Raw genomic sequence first — 23799 nt, forward strand, 5'->3', positions numbered from 1 at the left:
ACTACCAGATTTTGGCCAATCATGCCAAAATGTACAGGAATGGCTATAACTCTCCCTTACAGCCCTAACCCTAACGTGAAAAGGAAAGAACAAAGTATGGCACTTTTACGTTTTTCTACTCTTGGTTTATTGTGTGTGAAATGCTGAAGTCACTTGCTTAGAGGTGTGCGAATAGAAAAATTTTGGGTGCGAAGTATTTCGAATATTGAAGTGCGAGTGCAAATCAAATAGATTATTTTTTGGTTATTTTCCAAGTACTTCTAGAATACTTTTTGAATACTTTGAAGTGATGTTGAAGAAAAAATATTGGAGAGGATTCTTAAGCATATTCTTATGAGATAGAAACATAAAAGTGTTTCTTTTTGCTAGGTTGAAGAGCTGCCAGGGTGGTGTTTCATAGTTGTCTCATGATTCACATGAACGAGGCAATGCAGAGACCGAATTGTATTTATGTGCATGATTTAGTTTTGTCAAAGTTTTGCTGACCCCACTGTACCTGAAAAAGGCAAAGATGCTTTTTCCTCAGCCACTCCTCTTCTTGCAGTTTCCATGGAAACCAAACTGATGTGGCAAACAAGGTTGTGCTCCCTCCGGGTTAGGGCATCCCTAATATGTTTTGTAGATATCAACATGCAAGAACATCTGAAATCCAGGATGCTGAAAATCTTCGACGTGTGATTTTTCGAACTTCCTGTCCAAATTTTAGGTCTGGAACAGTATTGAGCCCCCACCTCTGCCCCATCAATCGTCTCCGTGTTGGAACTGATGTTTTCTTGGGTCAATACTAGCCTTGTGTGAATATTCTTATGCTTCGAATATTCGAATGAATAGTAGAGTATTCGAATTCGCTTTGATTCGAATTTAATTTATTGAATATTTCGAAGTATTCGATATGAATGAATAGGTCTGCATTAATCCCTTTGTAACCATTTGCAAGGGTGGTTTCACTGCAGTGTAGGGGTGTTAAGCCGGCAAATCACTTTTTCAAAGGAAATTTGCTCTGCCGTGAAGCCTTACTTCAAATTTAAAGGGGCCCTCCAACACTGATTAGGCATGGCCAGCAAATGCTGCCAATCGATAGTCGAGGCTACTGAGAACATGTGAACTTAATATTATAGCGCAGCACGCGACCTGGAATTCACAATAAATTTTCAGTCAGATAAAAATTGCTCTCGTGGCAAATGACGACACTATGACAGCAATCGCTCGTCACAGCCATTGTGCCAGCCATTGGCTGATTTGAGCATGGGGCGCTCGGTCGTTGCTGGGGCCGCCGCGGGTGGCCGCGACTTGCCCACGCGTACATGTGCAATCACACTGAGAAGCCGCATATTCAAAGAAAAAGAATGCTCAAGGTCACGACGCGCACGTGTGGCGTATTTTCTTTTCCAATGCCATTTCTCCCGGCTTTGCTTCAAGCACTTTCATTGAGACAAGAAGAGAGAATGCAATTGCAGCATGTGGCAAATCACAAAACTCCGCTCATACTGGACAGATTCTAAATGTTTTTGCAGCGGTTAATCCGTGAGGCCATAAGCTTCTTTAGTGAATCCATTCCACGGCTTCTTGAAAAGCTGTTAAAAAACCCTCTAAATGAACTTATGATCCTCAAATCAATGGATCATTTTTTAAAATGGGAAGCATGTCTTAGCAAACTTTGGCGACTTTGAGCGTATCTATCTGTTTATCCATCCATCCATCCATCCGTCTATCCGCCTACGACCTTTAGCTCTCCAGGACGTTTCAATAATGGTATCAACACCAAACTGGGCATGACATAACATGATTGTATGAAGAACATGTTTGGCTAGTCATAACATGAAAATTATGACATGTTTGTTATGCTTTACATTTTATGGTCCTGCAGCTCTTGCGGTGGTTTCGTTCACATGGCATGTTGCAAAACTGGTATGGTATGACATGACTGCATGGTGAACACAAGCGACATGAAAATCATGACATGCATGTCATGTAACAACATGACTACATGCCACGCTCATGATGCGCTCGCAGCCGTTTCGCTAGCGTCACATGTACCAAATTTGGTATTGCGGGACGTGAATGGATGATGAAGATATGATAATGGTGCAAACATTATAAAAATGAGATGCGTGTCATGTAACATGACTACATGTTACGCTCATGAAGCGCTCGCGGCCGTTTCGCAAGCTTCACATGTACCAAATTTGGTATTACACTACACGAAAAGACGACATGGGTAAATGACATGGCCAAGCTTGATAATCACGAGATGCGTGTCATGTAACAACATGACTACATGCCACATTCATGATGCGCTCGCGGCCGTTTCGCTAGCTTAACATATGCCAAATTTGGTATTACGTAGCGCCAATGGATGACAAAGTGTATGTGACTGGTGCAAACATGATAAACATGAGATGCATGTCATGTGGGAACATGACTACACGCCCCAGGAAAGGCGCCAATATATTTCGACGTGACGCATTGCGCCTGCACGCCGGCGTTCATTTTGTCGCGTCACGCTGGTGTTGCCACGCTAGATGCCGGTCCTGCCATATACTTGCAGGCATGCGCCGCGCCGCATTGTTTTGACGCATGCGCGTTTCTGCACGTCCGGCGCCCCTCCGTCACGAAAAGAGGGAGACGCAGTGGTGTCTGGATAACGCATTGATGCGAAATGCAGCATGTCGCATTTCATGCTGGTTGCCGGCGGTCCACGCTGACAGACGCTGGTCGTGCCTGGTGTCAGACATAGTGCTCGGGTTTTGCTAACGTAGTGTTGCTGTGGCTAGCGTGTGCGCGCGACAACGCTACGTGGGAGTATATTGGGGCTGCATGATGCGCTCGCGGCCGTTCTGCTAGATCCACATATACCAAATTCGGTGTTGCGTGACGTCAACGGATGATGAAGTATATGACTGGTGCAAACATGATAATCCTGACATGCGTGTCATGTAAGAACATACCATGCTAACAGCGTGCTTGCGGCAGTTACACTCGCTCGACATATGCTAAATTTGGTATCGTGCGACGTGAATAGATGTCGACGTTAACAACACATCCAAACATGATAATCATGACACGGAAGCTATGTAGGGCATTATTTACCTCCACCTCGTAACATTGTGCTGATTTTAAAGTGACATATCAACCTTTCTCCTTGTGCTTCGTATATTATCGATTCCCACTGTACGTGGGATCTGCCAATATTTTTTAAGCTTAAAAGCTTGCTTTGATGAGTTATACACTCTAACTGTAATGAATAGCGTTTTGTATGTTACAGGTTATCACTTGCATCCTACTGAAAGTCAAATCCTGCTACTTCTCGAAGTTGTTTTGACTTCCTTTGAACGAGAAAGAAAAGAAAGCACTTGCATGAAGGCCTTACTTCATTTTTATTGCATTAGCAATCATATAGACACTCTCGGCGGATTTTGCCGTTGGCGTCAATGCCATGCACCGTATATGTATATGTATATATATATATATATACAGTCAAACCTCAATATATCGAACACGGATATATCGAATTATTGCCTATATCGAACGGTTCCTATATCACGCGGGAAATCGCATGCATTGATTTTTTATTTCGAACAAAGTTTGACATATAATGGATATATCGAATTCAGCCACCCCAAACCGCCCGCGCTCCATTTACAGGCGGCGAGCTTTCCTGCAACTTTCGAAAGTAGCGGTAGAGCGGCGGGCGTTTACGAATGCTGCACACATCGATGGCGCCGAGAGCGCCACTTTAATGTAGCGGCGTACGCGCGCCGCAGCCTTGCGGTAGAGGTTCTCAAATGAGGAAAGAGAAGAGAAAAGCGCGGAGCTGTTATCGTCTTTCAATACGAAGGCACCGACACGGCTTCGCGTGGGGGAAGTGGGAGTGGGAGGTAAAGAATAAGGAGGAAAGTATAGGAGGGAAAGGACGCAGACGACTGTCTCGGACGCGGCCCGCCCTGCCGCCGGGAAAGAGAAAGCAGTCAGGCGAGCCGGCATGGGCGCGCCATGTGCGCGCTTTACATCCGGACTCACGCCGTGGCTGGGGCGTGAGTCCGGGTGTAAAGCTTGCAGTCGTTGCAGTCTCTATGGTGTCAACTGCACACTGCGCACTTGTTGCAAGCTCCTCCCCCGTAGCATCGGCAGGCATCGGTCGTTGTGCTCGCAGTGTTCGTGCGTTCGGAGTTAGGCCTGTCGCGCGCTGTGGTGCGCGACAGGCCTAACTCCGAACGGCGGAGCTCACGTATGTGGAGATTGTCGCCGAAGCTACTGCTGAGCAGCCAAATGAAAACTCTGCCGAGGTGGATCCCGCAAGCGCTGATGGTGCCCCGCTCCCGACATAAGCTGAGGTCGTAGCTGCCTTGGCCCTTGTGCGCCACCACTGCGGCGCAATTGAAGGCACCGGCCTATCACTTATGGATCGCCTGGACTATATTGAGGATGCAGTCGTCAAACACGCCATTGCCAACAAAAAGTAGGCTACTCTTTTTCAATATTTTAAACCAACACAATAAATACTATGTTTGGATCTTCAAGTGCGTATTTACTGCACCACGCTTGAACGGTTCGTTGATTGTTTTCAGCAAGCTGTTGACGCATTTTTTGCGTGATTTTTTTTATATCGAATTCTGGATATATCGAACTATTTCGCAAACACCGCGCCGTTCGATATATCGAGGTTCGACTGTATATATGAAAACGCAAGAAAGAAAGAAATCCCTGAAAAAAGACTCCGGCACGCGGAACCGAATGCGGGACCTTCGCATCGTAAATCCAAGGCGTTAACCGCTGAGCCACCAAAGGTAACGTCCTTCAACGGTTAAACGGCAAGCTATTCTTATCTACCACGTACCGCTGTTGGCGGGAATCTTGGGAGGGGGGAACTATTGTGTTTTCAGCATTATCAGCAAAATGACGCAGTGAACGCGCGGCAGCTCTCATCTCATGTACCATCTCATGTATCTCATCTCATCTCATGTACACTTTGGCCGGTGTAGAGAATAAGAGGGTGTACGCTCGATTGCGTGCCCTTATCTTGCAGTGGGGAGAATTGTACGTCTTGGCTAGCCTTTGGGTTTTGTCATAACGATTCTGCTGTAGTTACTGGGCACACCAAGGTCACTGCAATCGTTGCATAGCCTCCGTTTGCGAAAAGGGTGCGCTTTTCAGGAACAGCGAAGTAACAACTGAGGTGCTTATTCGCCTTCATCTGTACCTGTGAGTACATTTCGTGCGTCATTTGTGCGTGAGAAACGCGGGGCACGTTTCGATCTGCTTGCTATTCTGCGCGTGGCCTCCCAATTTGTTGCTATTGCGTTCATTGCTCCGCCTTTGCAGCAGGGCTGTGACTTTAAAAAAAAATTATTGTGCAGGTTAGTTAGGTCACGATAAATATGCTCATTTTTCTTAGTCTATTCGAATTCTATTGGAAATTATTTGACCAAAATCACTTCTCGCTTTGAATTCGCTTCGAGTCTAAAATTCACTATTCGCACAAGCCTAATCAATAGGTTTGCGACCGTAGTGGTGCTCGAAAGGTACCTTTGCTGCAATACAAGAAGATGATAAGGCGAAGCATTTGGAAAATTTGAAGGAGTCACTTTAAATATAACACTGGCTGTGCTTTGTCTTTGAGAAGCTAGAGTAATTTGAATAGTAAAAATTCTAGTGCAAATCAAATTGAATACCAAGCACTACAAGAAAAATATTCAAAATTGCGGATATTTGCACACCCTTAATGATTGCTTTTATTTATACTGCGTTAGCTCTGCCACATAAATATATTTTGGAGCATAAATGTCATCACATGTTTTGACATTTGAGCTTAATGCTCACATAAGTGCATCTAGATGCTTGTTTCTTGCTTATCACTGACTTATCAACAGATTTCAGTTCGGTGCTAGAGCACTGCAAATCTAATTTACGAAATGATTTCCAGAGAGATGGCTTCCTTGGGCTATGCCAGTATATTGTAGCGCAATGTCTGTTCATTCGGGCAATTGCCTAATAATTTGAACTCCACCTAATTATTTCAGCCAATTTTATAGTCTCCTTTGAGCTTAAATGAACAAGCTTTTACTGTATTTTTTTTTCAGGCAAAATATGTCTATCAAAATAAGTGGCTGTTCTACCTCATACGATTGATTCTTCTCTGTAGCGTGACAGGGGTGGTCATTTTTTCACCATTTTCAGATTAATACATGCTCATTGTTGTTGATGTGATTAACAAGCTTCTCATTTTCACAATTCAGGAAATATTTGTAAGCAGGTGACAGTCTCTTCAAGCGTTCTCCTGGTGATGGTGGAAGCGAGTCCGAGGGCTTTCCTAAACACCTCTTTGAAGTCTCATTATTATCGGCATTTGAGCACGATGGCTCGGAAAGATGTCTATCCACTGTTGAAAAAGATGCATAGTGCCCGGGCACGACATTTATATGGTGCTTGCAAGCAGTCCGGTGGCTCACTAACACTTTTATTGCAAAAAAAAAGAAGCAACATTTTTTTCTCCGCACCGCAGCTAGACATTTTATATGTGCCTGAACAGAGCCCTGAGGTGTCAAGCATGTGTCGAAAGTGTAACCGTTTGGCTTGAGCGGCTACACTTTCGACGTTTTGTTGAGCGGCAGGAAAAAGCGTGCTTGTCCTCCCATCGGCCATCATGACCACACACGCACACCAAGAGCGAGCAAGACGCGCACACGCAACACGCATGCCAGAATGTGTGGAACTGCTCTAGGCCCGTTTCCAGTCAGAAAACGAAACTAATTCGAGCCAGCGTGGCGGGCGTCGCGGAGCGGTGGAGACGGGCGAAGGGAGAGCAGACTTGCGAAAGAAGAACAAGGAGTTTGGTTCCGCATTACTAAGTGCTTGCTCATAGCTGTTGACCACCTGGCAACCAACTTGCCGCTTCGGGCGTCCTGGTATTCAGCTGTGCAGATGGTGAATATTTCGTGGACGGTGGTGACGGCTACATGCGCGCGCAACTGTTTTCAGAAGGCCGTCTTTGTTGACGTCTGGCTCGATGCCGAGCCTGAAGCTTCCGAACAGGACCAATGCGGCGGCGATTTGTGGTAGCGCGTCGTCGACTACAACCTGGGAGAGCGGATGGAACATCTGTTGCGATGGTATAATTACGGCCGATGATGATGCCGACACTGCGGAACCGTGCACGAATTGGGGCATTGTGAATGAAGTACGTGGCGAGAGCGATTTGGAGGAATCGGATTGCGAGAACGACAAAACTTTGGAGCCAGTGCCTCATTTAAGCCATGGGCCTCGGCGCACGAGCACCCTCTCGTTTCAAATGAATTCGAGGCCGCCCTTATCGCTTCTGCTCTTCGAAACACGTGCATCGCAGACTTTTTGGGGCTAAAAAAAAATTTATGTTTTCACTCGCAACTTTTTTTAAAAGCTGTGTTTCACTTACTACGAACTACTGAATACAGCGAACGGATGCCGCGTCACACTCAGTTTCTTTATAAGCGGGCTCGACTGTATACCAGTAAATTGAAGTATTTTTTCAGCCCAACGCTTCTTCATTTTTCGTGCTCTCATTCCCATTTCTGTTTCAGTGCCATATGGTACGTTTCGACCAAGAACGGCATGCAAAGAAGGGAACTAATGCTATATGTGTGCGATGAAAATTTGGACTTTTTGAAGTGCATGGTCAATTGTGTGTGAATGTTGTGGGATAGTGTGAAGAAACTGCTGGGGAGCGGATCTCGTTCTGGACAGTTCGCCATGGCTCTAAATTGAGCTGCCTGGGCGGGACCCATATTCCCAGATGTCAGGTGTGCGGTTACCCCAAGGCTTGTGCCTCTGAGTCCAGTGTTCACCCAGCGACTGCTCATTCCTGTGAGGCTGAAGCGTGACCCAGGCATTTACTGCGCTGCAAAATGTGCGAGAACATCCCAGCACCGAGCCTCCGTCCCGACATACGCTGGGATCTTCGGGGACAGCAATGCCATGTGGCCTGACATGCCGTGAGTGTGTGAATGTGCCGTCACTCTGCCAATAGACCATCAACTATACACTAGACTGGTGTGTGTTTTATGTGTTTGTGCAACGCGTCCGTCAATTCTGTCCTGCGTCATCATTAAAGCCTCTGTTTCCGGGAAACCTTTCTTGTGTGTAAGGAACCTGAGCCCACATTGTCATCTCAATATGGCACTGGTTTGTCACGAAAACAAAAAAGATATTATTTTTATATGGGGTGAAGCCAGCAACTAATGCATTTCCGCCATGGCCCCATTGGTCTGAGTGTTCGATAGACTGAATATAGAAAGCGACGCCTACTGCAAAACGCTGCATGCAATCAGCTAGTCTGCTGCAAGCGAGTAGAAAGAGATGGGTGCAAGTGTTGAAGGACGCACACACTCTGCGATGTCTCTTGACACCAGATGCTCTATGTCAGATGGTGTGGCCATGCTACACCATCTGACGTTTCTGATTGACAGTCGCCTCTCACGTGCTTCACCATTTGAACCTTGAATATGGCTCCCATTTTCAAGCAGGCTTGTAACTTCCTGTCAGTATTTGGTACCTTAATCGTAGCTATTGCAAGTGGCTGCCAAACATTGCATCTCCTGAATGTGCTTGACCACCAATTCTTCCTGTAATTGCATCCTCTGTTTGAACTGAGCGCCCGTGCAGGCAGTGTCTCTGGTCTTCTACTCGGTGATGAGCAGTGTATGTTTGTCAGCAGACTTACAGTAAATGTCCAGACTGTTCAGCTCAAGCACTTTCTTCTTCTCTGGGTGATGTGTGTATACAGTTGCAAAGCTTGGTACCGTTTTGACCAAGGCACGCTGGGGCACTGGAGGAAAGTGTCTGGCTGTGTCTATGCTGCCGGTGAGACGGCTAATGTAGATGTGCGGCAGAAGCAGGAGCAGAACTGTTAAAAGGTGGCTGGCATAGGGTCCAGAGCAGTACATGTAAGGGTTTAAAAATGTGCCAAATAAATAAGGTGAACAGTGAGAGCAAAGGTAAGTGCAACAGCAGGGTGTCTCACATTTGGCTGGATGCATGTTTATTTCTTCACCGAGTGCAGCCATTTGAGATGCCTAAGGAACAATAGGGCTGCATTCATGCATTCTGCATTCAGTGAAGGACCAATTTTATTGTTGTAGATGTGTTATACATAGGTGCGTGCGAATATCTGACATTTTAAATATTTTTCTAATAGTGCTTGCTGTTTCATTTGATTCACACTAGAATTTTTATTATTCGAACTAGTACTTGAACTTAGTAAAGACAAATGCAGTCAACATCTAATTAAAAGGGACTCCTTCAGAGTTGTAATATACTTCACCTCATAAATATCATGTATAGCAGTAAAGCTGCCTTTCAGGCTCAGCTGCAGTCGAATTTTTCAAAACAAAGTTATGGTCATTACCCAGTTGGCTGTAGCCCCAAAAGATTTCCACTAAGCTTTATCCTTTCACACTTTTGTATTGCAGCCAGGCTGTGCTATGGTTGCTAAGAAAATGCTGCTTTCAACATGAACATGACAGATGTGGCCCAGGCATGGGCTCGATTAATGCTGTTTTGGACCTGCAGTATGGACAGGAAGTCTCGAAAATTGGATTCCAAAGATTTTTAACATCAAAAATTGCTGATGAATTTATATATTGATGTCTAAATGGCAGATTTGGAACTTCTGACTTTAAGCGAGTACATTCTTGTCCACCACATCAGTGGGGCTTCCACATAAGTTTAGAGAGGAGAAGAGGGTGAGAAAATAGCATCTTAGGCCTCACGTGTAAAATGTAGTTGGCAATGCTTTGGTTGCACCAAATTATGTACACAGATACCCTTCGGCCTCTGCATTGCCTCATTTTAATTAAGGCAACTATAAAACACAACCTCACGAGTGCTTTATCATCCTAGCCAAAAGAAACACTTTTGACTGGTGCAAGATGGCAACAGAAGAGCTTTTAAAAAGAATGCACATCTATGCTTCAAATGAAATGCTTTGTTAAATATGCATGCATTTCATATTTCAAAGATACACTAAAGAGAAACAATGAGTTGTTTTAGATTGATAAACTGCACTCTGAGAATTTGAATGTCATATGTTTCATTGTCATAAGTTCATTATGAGTGGAGAAAATCTAGGTTAAAGTATCATTTCTAAATGTTGCGCCGCAATCTCCTCGTGTGACGTAATAAATTCCACAACATTTATTATTTGTAGTTTCGCGACATTGGCTCAATGAAATTTTTCTGAGACTTCGTATGCTAAGGCTATGGCACTCGCAGATTACAATGTACTTCAATTTTATCTATTAGACGCTACGTAAGACCCGGTGGACGCCTTAAAAAAAACTCAGGATGTCACAGTGTTTTGTGCGGGATTTTCCAGGTGGTGTCTCCACCTTTTTTTTTTTGGCACGTTTTCTTGCTTACCAGGTGCCGCCTTGCAGTAAGAGGGGTGTTTTCAGGATTGTGAAATTGTACTTTACTAATATGCGAAAAAGTGCTTTGCTCTTTAGTGTCCCTTTAATAAATCTGATGAAATACTTGTGTGAAATTTCATCTGTTATGACATAACATCACCCTATGTTATGACATAGCGTGTTGTTATGTCGTAAGGCACGAGATTTCAGAAGCGCTGAGAAATCATCCGCTTGTCTAAAGATTTTCGGAACTTGGGTTCCTAAGAACTGCTGCTGCTGTGCTCAGTAGCCGAGAAGAGGTTGCTAAAATGTGATGGGGGGTACCTGCTTGGTCATTGGTGCATATGGTAGTCAAAAGCATCAAATATTTGTAACTTTTGTCTACTATGAATAGAATCTTGTTTCAGGGAAATTCTACAACAACAAGCCTTTTCCTGCATTACATCATTTTCGGTGTGGCAGAATTTCAGTGTAGTTTGGGGCTGTTTATTGTTCATATACACCTGTACAATGCAACAAAACATTTGTACTTGTCCCCCGTCCCATTTTTTGCCTGTGATGGCAGTAATGTGCCATTATCAGTGCAGCAAACTAAAAGAGTCAGCTGTTCCTTTTCTTCTCTGATGCTAATAAAATTTATTCTGCCAGCTTTACACCTAGTTGCAAAAGTTTGGCCAAATGAAGGTCATTGAGATGCGGTGAGTCACTAATGTCCTTACACATGTATTCAGGTGCTAGAGGCAAGGGACAGCCAAGCCAGAAGATTGCCTGTACTGGTCAAGATTGCCCCCGACTTGAGTGATGAGGAGAAAGCGGACATCGCAGCCGTTGTTACAGAAACCAAGGTTTGTTGGCTAGGTGGCCCCACATGAGTTTATTTGCAGATGACATTTTTCACTGCTGTGTATGCTACTTCGCCTGCAGAATGATTGCATCACACAGTGCCCCCCCCCCCCCCCCCATTTGCATGTACTGAATGGTGTGTTGGAGTATGTCTGAACTAAGTAGCCTCGGAAGCTATTGAGTAAGAAACATGTAAGAAACAGTAAGAAACAAATAAATGTAACAAAACATGTAAGAAACGAGTAAGAAACAAATAAACTGAACCGTTTATTGCTTGGCACTTCTTATATGAAGATCACGTGAGTCTACACATGGGTTGTGGCTGTGTGTGTCGCGATGCTTGCTGACAGGTGATAAAGGACTAGAGCGTGTGAGCGTGGCTTATCGACGACGCTGCACTGATTTCGAATATTAGTTGCCAAAACACAGAGAATTGCATGTTGTAGGCAGCATCAATGCAAAAGTTAGTAACAAAGAAATTATTCGGTATTATACTCAAACCCACTTACGACAATATTTATTTTGACCTGTCGAACCTCTTTATAAGAGACAGTGATGTAAAAGACAGTAGTGGGCCTGCATAGAAATGGGGTTGATAAGAAAAAGCAAGCGTGGCGTTTTTCTTATAAAAGACACATAATATAACTGACAAGAATTTTTCTCCGGCAAATGTTATTTATAAGGAGATTCAACTGTAACATATAAAGCAACAAGCATCTGCTTTTCCATGAGCTTTTGTATACTATGCAGGAGTGTGCCTATACCAAATACGGCTCATAAAAATTTTGAGGTGCTACAAATTTTTCTGCAGTACCAGCCCTGGCCCATTAGCCTGTAATGTGTTAGAGCACAGTTGCTACAAAGATATCCGGCGCTGGTGATTAGGGCAAGAGTGCACAAACTTCGGAGTGTCGCTGCATATTCCTTACCAGTAGTACCACTGTTGAAAGTGTTAGATAATCTGAGAAATCTCTGGTTGTGTGAACTGCAGATCAGTATGGAAAGCTGTGCCTACAGTATACTCTCAGTAAACGGAACCTGAAGGGACCAGAAAAATATGTTCCATTTAACAGGAGTTCTGTTTACTGAGAGGTGAACTTAGGTGCAGAATACAAGCTTGAAACCAAGTGTTGCAGAGGCAATAGTTCTGTTTAAGCAGTAGTTTTGTTTAACAGATTTCCGTTTACTGAGAGTCTACTGTATTTTGAATTCCAGGCTGCGAAGTAATAGTGGCAGCCATAACAGCTTAATTGCATCACTACAGGAGGTCGAAGTGAATGGCAAAATGTTGAGCTTGATGGCACTTCGCATGGGCGGTTGGCAATGTTGATGGATCAGAGAACAAGTCTATTAGGTACGAAGGCAATTCAGAGGCTCCTTTACTGCTTTAAGGTGATGATGTCAAGGTTGATAGAAGAAACGATAAGGTTAAGTGGTGAGCATAGTAGTCGGCTAAAGGAGAGTGCGAGAGGACACCACGTTCGAATGTTTTCATCCTCTGTTTTACAGCATGTGGGTTTCATAATCATGCAGGTGAAGTGCCGAGCATCCAAGATGGCCGAATACATAGATCCTTTAATGGCGACAGTCAACAAAGAGCATGGTAGTCGGTGATTTGTTGAGTGCAATTTGTTATTTATCGTGTTCCATTTACGTGTGAGAAACATTATGTCAGCCAAACCAGCAGGTGTGTGAATGAGTGACTGAGAGAGCCCAATTATAGGTCAAGTAAACACTGCCACCTGAAGAATTTGTTGCTCTTGACATTCAGGCATGCCGTTGCTGGCCTTTGTTTCAGAATATTGTTGGTCGATATAAGGATTTAACCACTCGTCTGATTGTGGAAGCTAAAATATAGATGCACTTGATTATTTGTGCATTAGCAATCCTTCAATAGCATTGTCACCTAAAGAGTTGGGGTTCCTGCGTAAATGGCGATAAGCAGTATTAATTGTTATGATTTAGTTTAGGTAGAGTGATTCTGTTGCACATTATTTGAAAGACCTTACATCCTGAACTGGCTGCTTGGTGATTATGGGTTAAAAGCGGTGTCGGTTTGTGTGTCGGTTACCACTACATGAGATATTTTCAGACTTGCCAAGTTTGTTTAAGAGTCACGTTACTGTACATTTCCTCCACTTTTGTTCTCTTTATGCTGGGAATATGCTGCCTGTTTCGGTGCTTCGACGTGTTTTAAGAGTGCCGTGACGTCACGGCTCCCCACTTTTTTGAGTAACTAAATGCACTACGCTGAAGCGGACATGTTTACTAGATGAACTCTGCAAAAATAGCTGCCCTGTTAAGCCAATACCTAGGCCATAAAAGAGGTCATGATCAAAGGTCCTGGTGCTAAAGCCCCTTACTTGGCCTACCACTTTATTCAAGCTGCAATTTATACTTGTGGCAGATTGCAGAAGAGAAGCAAGTGCTCTCTTTCACGTTGTACCAGCAGCAAGTTGAAAGAGCACGTGGTGTATTTGCAGGTGGATGGCTTGGTTGTGTGCAACACAACTGTCTCACGGCCTAGCAGCCTGCACAGTAAGCACCGAACCGAGCCGGGGGGCCTCAGTGGCCGGCCACTCAGGGACCTCTCCACACAGACTATTTCAGACCTATACCGCCTCACAAAAGGTAAGAGGTACATTTTTAGAGGTGCAAGAGAGGTATAAGCAGTTTATTTCCAGGTCTTTCAAACACAATGCTTGTCACTTCATTTCCCAGCATTATTTTTGTGACCAGCATATGTTAGTGTAACTCTGTCATATGTGTGTATTATTTACTATTACTTTGTACCTCCCTATGCACTGCCATTGCCAACGAAAAGGTAAACCTTCTAGCAAACTGCACCGCAGGCCGGACACAAAGAAGGACCGAAACAAGACAGACTAGCGCAGATGTCTGTTTCGTTTCATTCCTTCTTTGCGTCGCGTCTGCTATGCAGTTTTCTAGAAGATTAACCCTTACCAACTCGCTCAGCTTTCAACGCTTGTTACACGTAAAAAAGCAAGCATTATGCCACGGTGACTTTTACCGGAATCAGGCACATCAACTTTCTTTCTCTTTCCTAAATCAAGCTGGAGGAGTGCCCATAGAGCCTAATGGGTACCCAGGTCAAATATATTTCCAAAGTATTCACTACACATCTGCATGACTACATACTGGCCCACATTCTTGATGATGACTTATAGGTAGCTTTAAACCACCCACTTTTTCACCTGGTTTGACTCCTGCTGCAATTACTGCCATGCTATATTGCATCAGTTACATGGATTCTTGCATGGTGCGACACCCGCATAGTGTCTCTTTCCCCACAAGTTTCGAGCACTGGCGTGGCTCAGTGTTTGGGACAGGGTAACAGCCACATCACATGCTGGCAGGTGAATGTGCCTTGCTGCAGTGGTCTAGTGGTCATGGTGCTCGAATGCTAGCCCAAAGGTTGCGGGATCGAGTTCTGGCTGTGGCGGCTGCACTTTCGATAGAGGCGAAATAGACCTCTACCAGGGTACGTCACAGCGTGACGTCACCGGTGCACGTGCAAGGCGGTGGTTGGCAAAACACTCGCACCGGAGGCTTAGTGGGGTGCAGTCGCTCGGTGCTTGAGGCAAATTTTTGTTCTTTTTGAAAGCTTAATCTTCATCTCACAATGGCAACATTAGCTGTGGTATGTGTCACAGAACGTCTAGGGGTGTGATAAAGTGCGTTATGATATATTCGCCACGCTGGCTGGCTGTTTATCTCGCAGAAGTGAACACTCGTGGCGGCCTGTGCGAGGAACAGGGGCATCGTCTTCAAAAATGTACAGTGTTGACTGTGGCGTGTTGTGTGTGTTGAAAGGCATCAACTAAATTGGTTCACCTTTACGGATGGTGAAACTGGCAATATTGTGCGTGGTGTGTGCAGTGTGAATACCGCGATGCGTCCTGTTTGCGAAAGCACTGGTATTTGTTGTGGGCCGGTTTCAGTAACCGGTTGTCGATGGAACTTTACGATCTGACATTGTAGTCAAGGTAAAAATACATTTGACGCGATAATCTGCGAGTGGGTACATCTTAGCGTATGTGCGGCGTGCAGAAAAATAAAAGTGCATGATCTCCAGATGATATATACGACTATGCATGAGATATAAGCATGTTGTAGCGTTGCCAAATCTGCATATACGCTTCAACACGGCTATAACTCGTATTATCGAATACCTGATACGTGGTAATGGAAATGGCAAATGTTTTCGTTTTTTATGTACTTTGTAATTTTACGGCTCGATCCTTATGAAGTGACAATGCGCATTACAAATGTGTATCAGGCTTAAAGGAGCAATATAGGTACGAAAACATGTTATAGGTGTCAAATGCAGCAAGGTAACCGTGCCAGATGTTATATATTATTAAGAGCTCGGGTTTTACATCACATGAACTTTCACTGGGTTATTGAGAAACACAGCACCGGAATTTCACTTTGATTTTCACGAGGATATGTTAACTTAAGCCTAACCCACGGCAAGAAGTGTTTCTTTTTTTTATTCATCTCCTATCAGAATTTTGGGCAATGAGTGAGAATCTTATCTGTGACGTCGCGCAGAGCAGCTCACAACCATGCTGCCGCCAATGCTGTACCTCGTTTAAAACTGCATTGCACATACCACGATAAAAATGGAATAAGTTCAAATCCATGCCATGCAAATATTTCTCAATAAGCCAGTAATGGTGTACGTTCAAAACGTTTGCTTTCGAAAAAGATCAGATTGTTTTATGGCTGCCATCTACGTGGAAGCCCACTGCGTGCTAGTCGCATCTCTCAGTACTCTAAACAAAGTTTCTCCATCCATCCAACTACGACGAGAAAATTTCCACACTATGAGCAGTGACCCTTCCGCGACCCCCTTCTTCCAATAGCTGCGACTTTAGAACACAGCAATGTAGAAATTTCTGTCGAAGGAATGAAGACACACAGCTCTGCTATGCAGAAAGATGCCACCGGAGGAACTTTCTTGGCAACCAGCACCTGCTCTAAGAGAGGTTATGGGGGGTGGGGTGCCCGCAGTGATGTCACACTGTTTACAAACAGGGAGAGGTCTATTGCTGTGGGCCCGTGTGCTCAAATTTCGGCGCACGTTGAAGAATCTCAGGTGGTCTAAATTTCCGCAGCCCTCCACTGCAGTGTCTCACATACCGTAATTACTCGAATCTAACGCGCACCTTTTTTCCGTTTAAGCGAGTTCATAAATCGCATGCGCGTTAGAATCGAGTACGAACAAAAAAATTACGGTCAATCTATTGCCATCGGCAAATCCAAAATGGCCGCCCCCTACGTGCGTCGGCATGGCGCGTCGGCCATTTCTGCCTATGTGTGTCTCATGTGCGGCACTTCGTACGTGTGCTGAGGAGTTCGTCATCTAGTAGTGCATTAGCATCGACGGCGTGGAAGGGCCGACTCCAAAAAACTCGAGTGCACCACGATGCCGCTCTTAAAAAAAAAGTCATCGCGTGTGCAGAAACGGACGGAAATCGGGCCGCATCGCGGTCGTTCGGAGTTCCCGAAACGTGCGTGCGGGACCGGCGGAAACAAAAGCAGAAGATTGTCGACAGCAAAGCTTCACGCAAAGGCTTCAGTGGACCACAGCAGGGTCGGTTTCCGCAAATTAAAGAGCTGCTCGGCGAGTATGTGCTTGAGCAGCGAGTGGCACAGCGGCCCATGACCACAGAACTGCTCCAAGTGCGGGCTATGTAATTAGTCTTAGAAAAAGGTCTTATGCGGAGCCAGTTTAAAGCGAGCAGGTGCTGGCTAACTAACTTTATGAAGAGGAAAGGCTTTTTCCTCCGAAGGGGAACATGCATATGCGAAAAAATTTGCGGAGGAGTACGATGAAAAGCTTCACAGTTTTCAGAGGTTCGTCCTAAACTTGCGGCGCAACAACGGCTACCTGCTTGGGCAAATCGGGAATGCTGATCAGACGCCTCTTGACTTCGACATGCCTGGCACCACAACCGTCGGGAAGAAGGGGACGAGGCAAGTTCGTGTGCTGACATCGGTCCACGGTAAAACTACAGTGACGGCAATGCTCTGTTACACGTCAGATGGGCACAAGCTTCGCCTGTACCTCATATTTAAATGGAAGACCCTCCCGAAAGGAGTCGTTTTTTCAAGTGGTGTGATCGTGCAGGCTAGCAAGAAAAAATGGGTGCGCGTTTCAGTCGATGTCTTACGTTTTTTTTTTTTTCACGGTGGAAATCGGGTGCGCGTTACAATCGAGGGCGCGGTAGAATCGAGTAAATACGGTAATCATATGGTGGTTTTGGGACGTTAAACTCCACATTTTTATTATTATTGGCATGTGAATGTCTCTCTCACTTTTGCTGTTGAAGCTGCCGAAGTATGTATGTTTTATCAGACATTGTTATCATAAACGTATATGTGCCTCAGAAATTGGCCAAGTCCCACTACTTAACTCAACCTGAGGTAACGGGAGGGGCAATGGTGGCTGCAAGTAGCTATCACCATCATAAATGAGTAGGTATCACGGATATCGGCTCGATCCCTTGACTCACCACTGGTCCTCCAAAAATGGAGAAGGCAACAGTTAGTGCAACACTAAGGAACAGGAAAGGCAGCAGCGACTTGTGAACTGCAGGCTTGTGAGTGTCGCAGATTCTTTTAAAATGAATTTAAAACTTGTCTCCAAATGCTCACCTACCGTGCTAGAATTATCGTCTACATTGTGTGTATGACGTTGATGTTTGCAAAGTGGAAGTGACGTAACTGATGTGCCACTGCAGCATCAGCTTGTCTGATATGAATTGTGTGGATTTAGCCGGCGCTTCCTTGGTGGAACGTGCGATTTCTTTTTCAGTGCTGATGGGCGTGCAATGGGTGTCAAGTGGTGTTGCAGTGTGGGCTGCACACGATTCGCCATATAGTCGCCATAGCAGCGTAAGCGTTTTAGCCGATTGCTGCAGGCACAAACTTGGACGGCCTGTACAAGTAGGGCCATCTGCCGGAGTTATGCGAAACCAGGCAGGTTCTGGCAAACTATTACGTCACATGTAGAAACGCAGTCGGTTGGATTTCGATTTTGACATTGCAGTTTTCTGCCAATTAAAAAGTATTTTCGAATTTGTTGGGCAGTTAAGCTATCAGGTGCATGATAAAAGTGTCTCAGGAACATGAAAGCACCATTACCCTGAACTGGTTGCAAAAGCACCGTAGTTGGCCTTTAACGTTCTTTTCGCTACATTGTTTACAATGTTTCATAGCAGTAGTTTAGCAGTAGCACAATTGTGGTGGTACGAACTGAGCTGCTCGCGTGACAGGCTACACCTTGTGCATTTTTATCAAACGACACATATGGGGCGTACTGGGTGGCTGTCTTAATGCAGTGATTGCAAAGGCAAGAGCAGTAGTAATGTTCCCTTTCCCTCGAATGTGTTCTATTCAAGCCACAACTCTTCGGCGCCCATTCCTGTGTTGAGTGGCATTGCCGTCGGCGGTGTAACTGACAGACCTGAATAAATGAAATAAGAAAAAGGTGCCACAATCAGATGGGATTTGAATCTGGGCCCTCTGCATGGCCGTTAAGTAACCTACTTCACAGATACCCTGGCACCTGAAACTCCCTTGCAAAATGACGTTAAGCAGGCGTCATGTCAGGCAAAGAGTTACATTAACCTATGTGATGTAGCGTGGCAGAAAAGTGAGATAACCACCATTCATTCCTTAATTACATTTGTGAACCGAGCCTGTAGTTTTATGCTTCTCACCCACTGCAAAGTTCTCAGACATAATTCTTTGTCGTCAGCCACATGCAGCATCAATAAAGTGCACGCAACACTTTGAAGGTGCGTGGCGATTGCCTCGCTTATTGGCAAAAGGATGAATAGGATGTAGTGGGTGCTGTCCTACTTCACAAAAAGTATGATTTACGGTATAGTCAATACCTTGTGGAAAGCCAAACTTCATTCATGGTTGGCCTTGTCCCAATACAAAGCTGTGCTCAGAATTCACATTAGACAGGGTAGCAATGATCAGTGAATTAAATTTTTAATTTTTTTTGCACATGAGCATGTTTAGAGATTGGGGGCAGCACGTTTTATCAAATGCGTATAACTTTGCCTTAGTACCCTGAATGCCTCATCAAAACTGCAAAGTTTGCTGTGCAGAATCGCAAAGAGTGGTGGTCAGTGCAAAAGTATGTCATAACAGAATCGCGTAACACCTGTCGGGTGGTTCGTCTGAAACATCGAGTGTGTGGGAAACCAAACAAACACATACCTGCCAACTCTTCCGATTTTCCTGTAAAATATACAAATTTCGACCGCGCTTACAATTTTACGAATTCTGCTTGAAATTTTACGAAAAATATTTCATTCCCGATAAAAAAAAAATAAAGCATGGCCGCCACATTGCCGTAGCTGGTCGCGGAGGCGACAAAAATGGCATTTTGCTACATTCCGCCACCAGGATAGAACAATATGTATTGGTGTTATCATCATCACATACCTGCCAAGTCTCCCGCATTTTCCGGGAGACTCCCGGATTTCGATCGTCTCTTCCGTTTTTACGGTTGCCATGAAAATCTCTCGGAAATCAAAATTTGTGTGCGAGATCTGGCCGCATTGACAAAAATGGAGGTCAGTCCATCCCAGGCTTTTTGTGAGCCCACCGCATTTTATTATAAACGAATTTCAGAGGCGTTCATCTAAACGGGCAGTAGAGTCTCAGTGATAGGAAGCCGCTACAGATACCAATACGTGAAATTCGCAGCCGAATTCATGTGTCCATTGGGCCCAAATTCGAATATTCCGAACACTTTTCCTGATCGCGGCGTGTGATATGAACTTCAGTACCAAAACCGTCGAATGAAGGCTGATTGAGAGAAGCGTACTCGAAGCTTCAGAAGTACGCGTGCGACCAGCGCTTGCACCGTCTTCAACAGTGCCTGTGGTTGTCGTTACCACAACCGCTGTGGACGAAACCGCGGTCGTTCGATGCGATCATGTATGGTGACGACGTTACCGACTGAACTCCGAAAGTGTGCGCGCGGCCAACACTCGACCAGTCAAAACAACGCTGCTTTCAGCAAACTCTGGGGACAAAATCACGGCAGTTGTGGTCATAGATAGCGTAAAACGATTTAGTTTTGAAGGCACGTGGATTGAAAACAAAATGGCCATTTATCGCAACCGCTGCACACAAAACCGAGATCGCGGCAATGCGATAGCGATCTACAAGCTCTGAGAGCATGTGGCTGATGCAGCGGTAGTTCAAAGGCAGTACACAATAAAGTCTAGAAGCGTTTTGGCATTCCTGTCCAAAGAATTTAGTAGCGAACATGGCCAAAGCTTTGACCTGCCCTTTCGCGGCAGCTTGCTGCGCCGTTCCGTTCATTCAAGTGTGAAGACACACGCGAGTTGTTTTGACGGAAATAAATTTTTTTGCTAGTTGTTTTGATGACGTAAAATTTTGGGAACATTTGCGCTCCCCCTTTTAGACTCTCACCTTAGTGGGAAACCCTACCCCTTCGCGTTCGGCTGCTCCAAGCCATTATTAGACCACAACGCCGATGTTTGCCCTTGCGTTTGGGACCCCTCTAGTTTTTCGCAATGTTTTATTTTGTTGTTTATTTCTTTTGGTGCCACAAATGAGGAAAATTAATTCAGCGCGTCGATTTGACTTATGGCGGCAAAACATGATTATGCTTGTCGCTAAAGCCAAATCCATCACAGCTAGAATTAAAAAAAAAAGTCTGTAATCTCCCCCCCCCCCCCCCCTCGCCTCCTTCCCCGCTCGGAGGTTTTATGATTTTCTCTGTCGCCAGGTTGGCAGGTATGCAAACATTCCTATGTTCGGCTTATAGAAAAAAAAAGAATGGTCATAACTGAGTTAGTCTTAAAGGGACCCTGAAACACTTTTTCAAGTAATCATGGGATGAATTCACTTATTGCCTCACGAATTTATTGCCGCAAAAATTTCAAGAATCCGTCTAGTGCGAGTGGAGTTGCAAAAGTTTGTCGCATGCTGCAATTTTATTCTCTCTTTTTCTGTCCCGACGAAAGCGCAGGAAGCTAAGCAGGGAGAGATGGCAGGGCCACAGAATAATGTCACGCACGCTTCGCGACCTTGAGCACTTCATTTTATTTTTTATTTGAATGCGCGGCTTTTGCAGTGTGATCACGCGCGCACATGTGGACAAGTAGTGGTCTCCCGCGGCGATCTCTGTAACGAGCGAGCGGGCCATGTTCAAATCAGCCAATGGCTGATAGATGGGTCGTTGATGTGTGATTTTGGGGCATATAACGTGATTGTCGAGAGAAGAGAAAGCAATTTTTAGCTGACTTTGATAAGTTATTGCGAATTCTAGGCCGCGTGCTGTGCTATAATATTTGGCTCACGTGTTGTTGGGAGCCTTTACTACCGATCGGCAGTGTTTTCTAACCATGCTCAAAAAGTGTTGCAGGGCCTCTTTAAAGGGCGTTTGCTTACTTCAAAGCCTATGGAAATAATTATGAGTGGCCTAAGTACTGCTTGTTGCCATATAGCAGACATGTATGACATCCTGATTAACTTGCAGGATCCATACCAATAGTGGGTGTGGGAGGTGTGTTTTCTGGTGAGGATGCGTATGCTAAGATCCGGGCTGGGGCATCCGCCATACAGTTGTACTCCGCCCTCATCTACAATGGTCCGCCGGTGGCACGCACTGTCAAGACACAGCTGGCTGACCTGCTCAGGTGCGTGATTCACAGGGTGTATTGCACACTTTGAGCCAACATTGTCCGAGGATCTCTCCTTCCATGCGTGCATAAATTATTTTAGCTCACTTGTATAGTAAATCTACTTTGCTCGAGTGACTACTGTGAACTTTGATCATAAGGACGCGGCCGATTGCTGGAGCGTGCGCTCTCTCGGTAAGCATCAGCACGCGGCTCGTATACCCTCCTATGTGCTGCACTCTCAGTGCAGAGACACTGTGCGAAAAGAGCATTTTTCTCCAGAGCAGCCGTAATATCTTCCGCCAGCATTTTGTCGATAATAAACTATACTGGATCTAGAATAGTTAGCCGCGAGCCTTACTTTGTATATAACATAACAATTTGTTGTGATCGCGTTCATTCGTAGAATATTTATAGAATGCTGCTGCGCCATCGTATAGCCGTGGCCTCCTGTCGAGAGTGGCTCCGGCAATGCACCGTCTCATTTTCGGAGCTAATCGTGAAGTCCGCAGTCTAGTGAACCCGTGGCAAGGTGAAAGACGGCAAAGCGCATGAGAAGTTGACCTTCGAACATTTGTCATTGTCACCACGGTCTTGGGCAGTGTACACCAGCGCCTAATCTGACATCTTCTCAGTTGTGACAAGACGATTGCCTGCATAAAAAAACCTTTTCGAAAGAGTGCCATTTATATGCAGCGCGAACTCGATGCATGACAACATGGAGCAATATTTTCTTTTCTTTTTCCTTTTAGTGGGATCACCTGGTGTCACATTTAATTAACCAAGTTCAGTTTTATGACTACTTTAGTGGACCTTCACCTAATTGCCCGTTTTCCAGACTGGCACCTCCTGTGCCTCATTGACCAAATTATTCAAAGCAATGCAGTGAATTACCTTGATCAGGCCTTTTTTTTTTCCATTAGCAGCTATATTGCTATGGGAAACACAAGTGCATTCTGCATGCTTTGCCCCTCGTCAGGTTTTGTCTTAATGGAGATGAAACACCCTTCCTTATTTACTTCATCACCCCTCCCCAGTTTTCATCTAATTTTGGTGCCCTCAGAAATCGGCCTTTCTGAAAAAACATTGTGACTGCAAGGTACTAGTACATCCTATAGACTGCGTATCAAACAAGTGCTGTGCAACTAGCAACACAGTGCAAGGACACTGCCTTTGCGCCATCTGAGCGCAAAAAGGGGGGCCGGAATTTGTTGAAACGGGGCCAAAAAATTGCGAGCATTTGTTTAAAAAATTGCACGTTAGGGCCAGTGTTCGATATATTGCATGTTTCATCTTGCCGGGGTCTAATATACGTGTGGATCAACCCCATACTTTTGAAACGAATGTTCAACGGGATTGCTAAACTGTTTGATATAGCCAATAATTGTTAATGTGCTATTATGCTTATTACTCTTTTTCATTTTGATGATACTGTTGTTTTATGAGACTCGCCGACTACGGTTCTACCTGCCATGTAATGCCTTACTTTTCACCTTAGCATAAATAAGAGAAATGAAATAAACGAAATTAGAGAACGTACAGCAGCAGAGTTCAAGTTTTAATATGTTGACGAGATGAGTGTGGTGGCTTTGCTTTGTGTGCATACACCTACATTGCATGTTTCATTTCTATTAGTTTTACCGCTACTGGAGTATTTTCTGCTTGTCACTGTGGGCTATTTTAACGCAAACGGGATTTGTGCGGCGGTCCTCCAAGACATCACTGATGTACATCCATCACGAAAATACGTCAGTTGAATGATGATAAAGAAAAACAGAAGAAAAATTTTCACAGCTTGGATGATCTCGAAGTTTACCGTATTTGCTCGATTCTACCACGCTCTCGATTGTAACGCGCACTCGGTTTTCACG

General features: G+C 44.8%; 1 protein-coding gene across 2 annotated transcripts in view; it reads left to right on the forward strand.

Moving 5' to 3' along the window:
• The window catches only part of Dhod (dihydroorotate dehydrogenase 2), a 34483-nt gene that overhangs the window by 8373 nt on the left and 2311 nt on the right, over positions 1-23799 (forward strand). The window contains exons 5-7 of one of the 2 annotated variants that reach the window (XM_037422737.2): positions 11114-11227; positions 13709-13856; positions 21787-21946. In XM_037422737.2, coding sequence (XP_037278634.2) covers positions 11114-11227; positions 13709-13856; positions 21787-21946 — 422 coding nt within the window. The remainder of the gene's footprint in view (positions 1-11113; positions 11228-13708; positions 13857-21786; positions 21947-23799) is intronic. The other variant, XM_075892541.1, reaches the window with a different exon arrangement.

Source organism: Rhipicephalus microplus, chromosome 4 (assembly GCF_043290135.1).
Source record: "Rhipicephalus microplus isolate Deutch F79 chromosome 4, USDA_Rmic, whole genome shotgun sequence".
Lineage (NCBI taxonomy): Eukaryota > Metazoa > Arthropoda > Arachnida > Ixodida > Ixodidae > Rhipicephalus > Rhipicephalus microplus.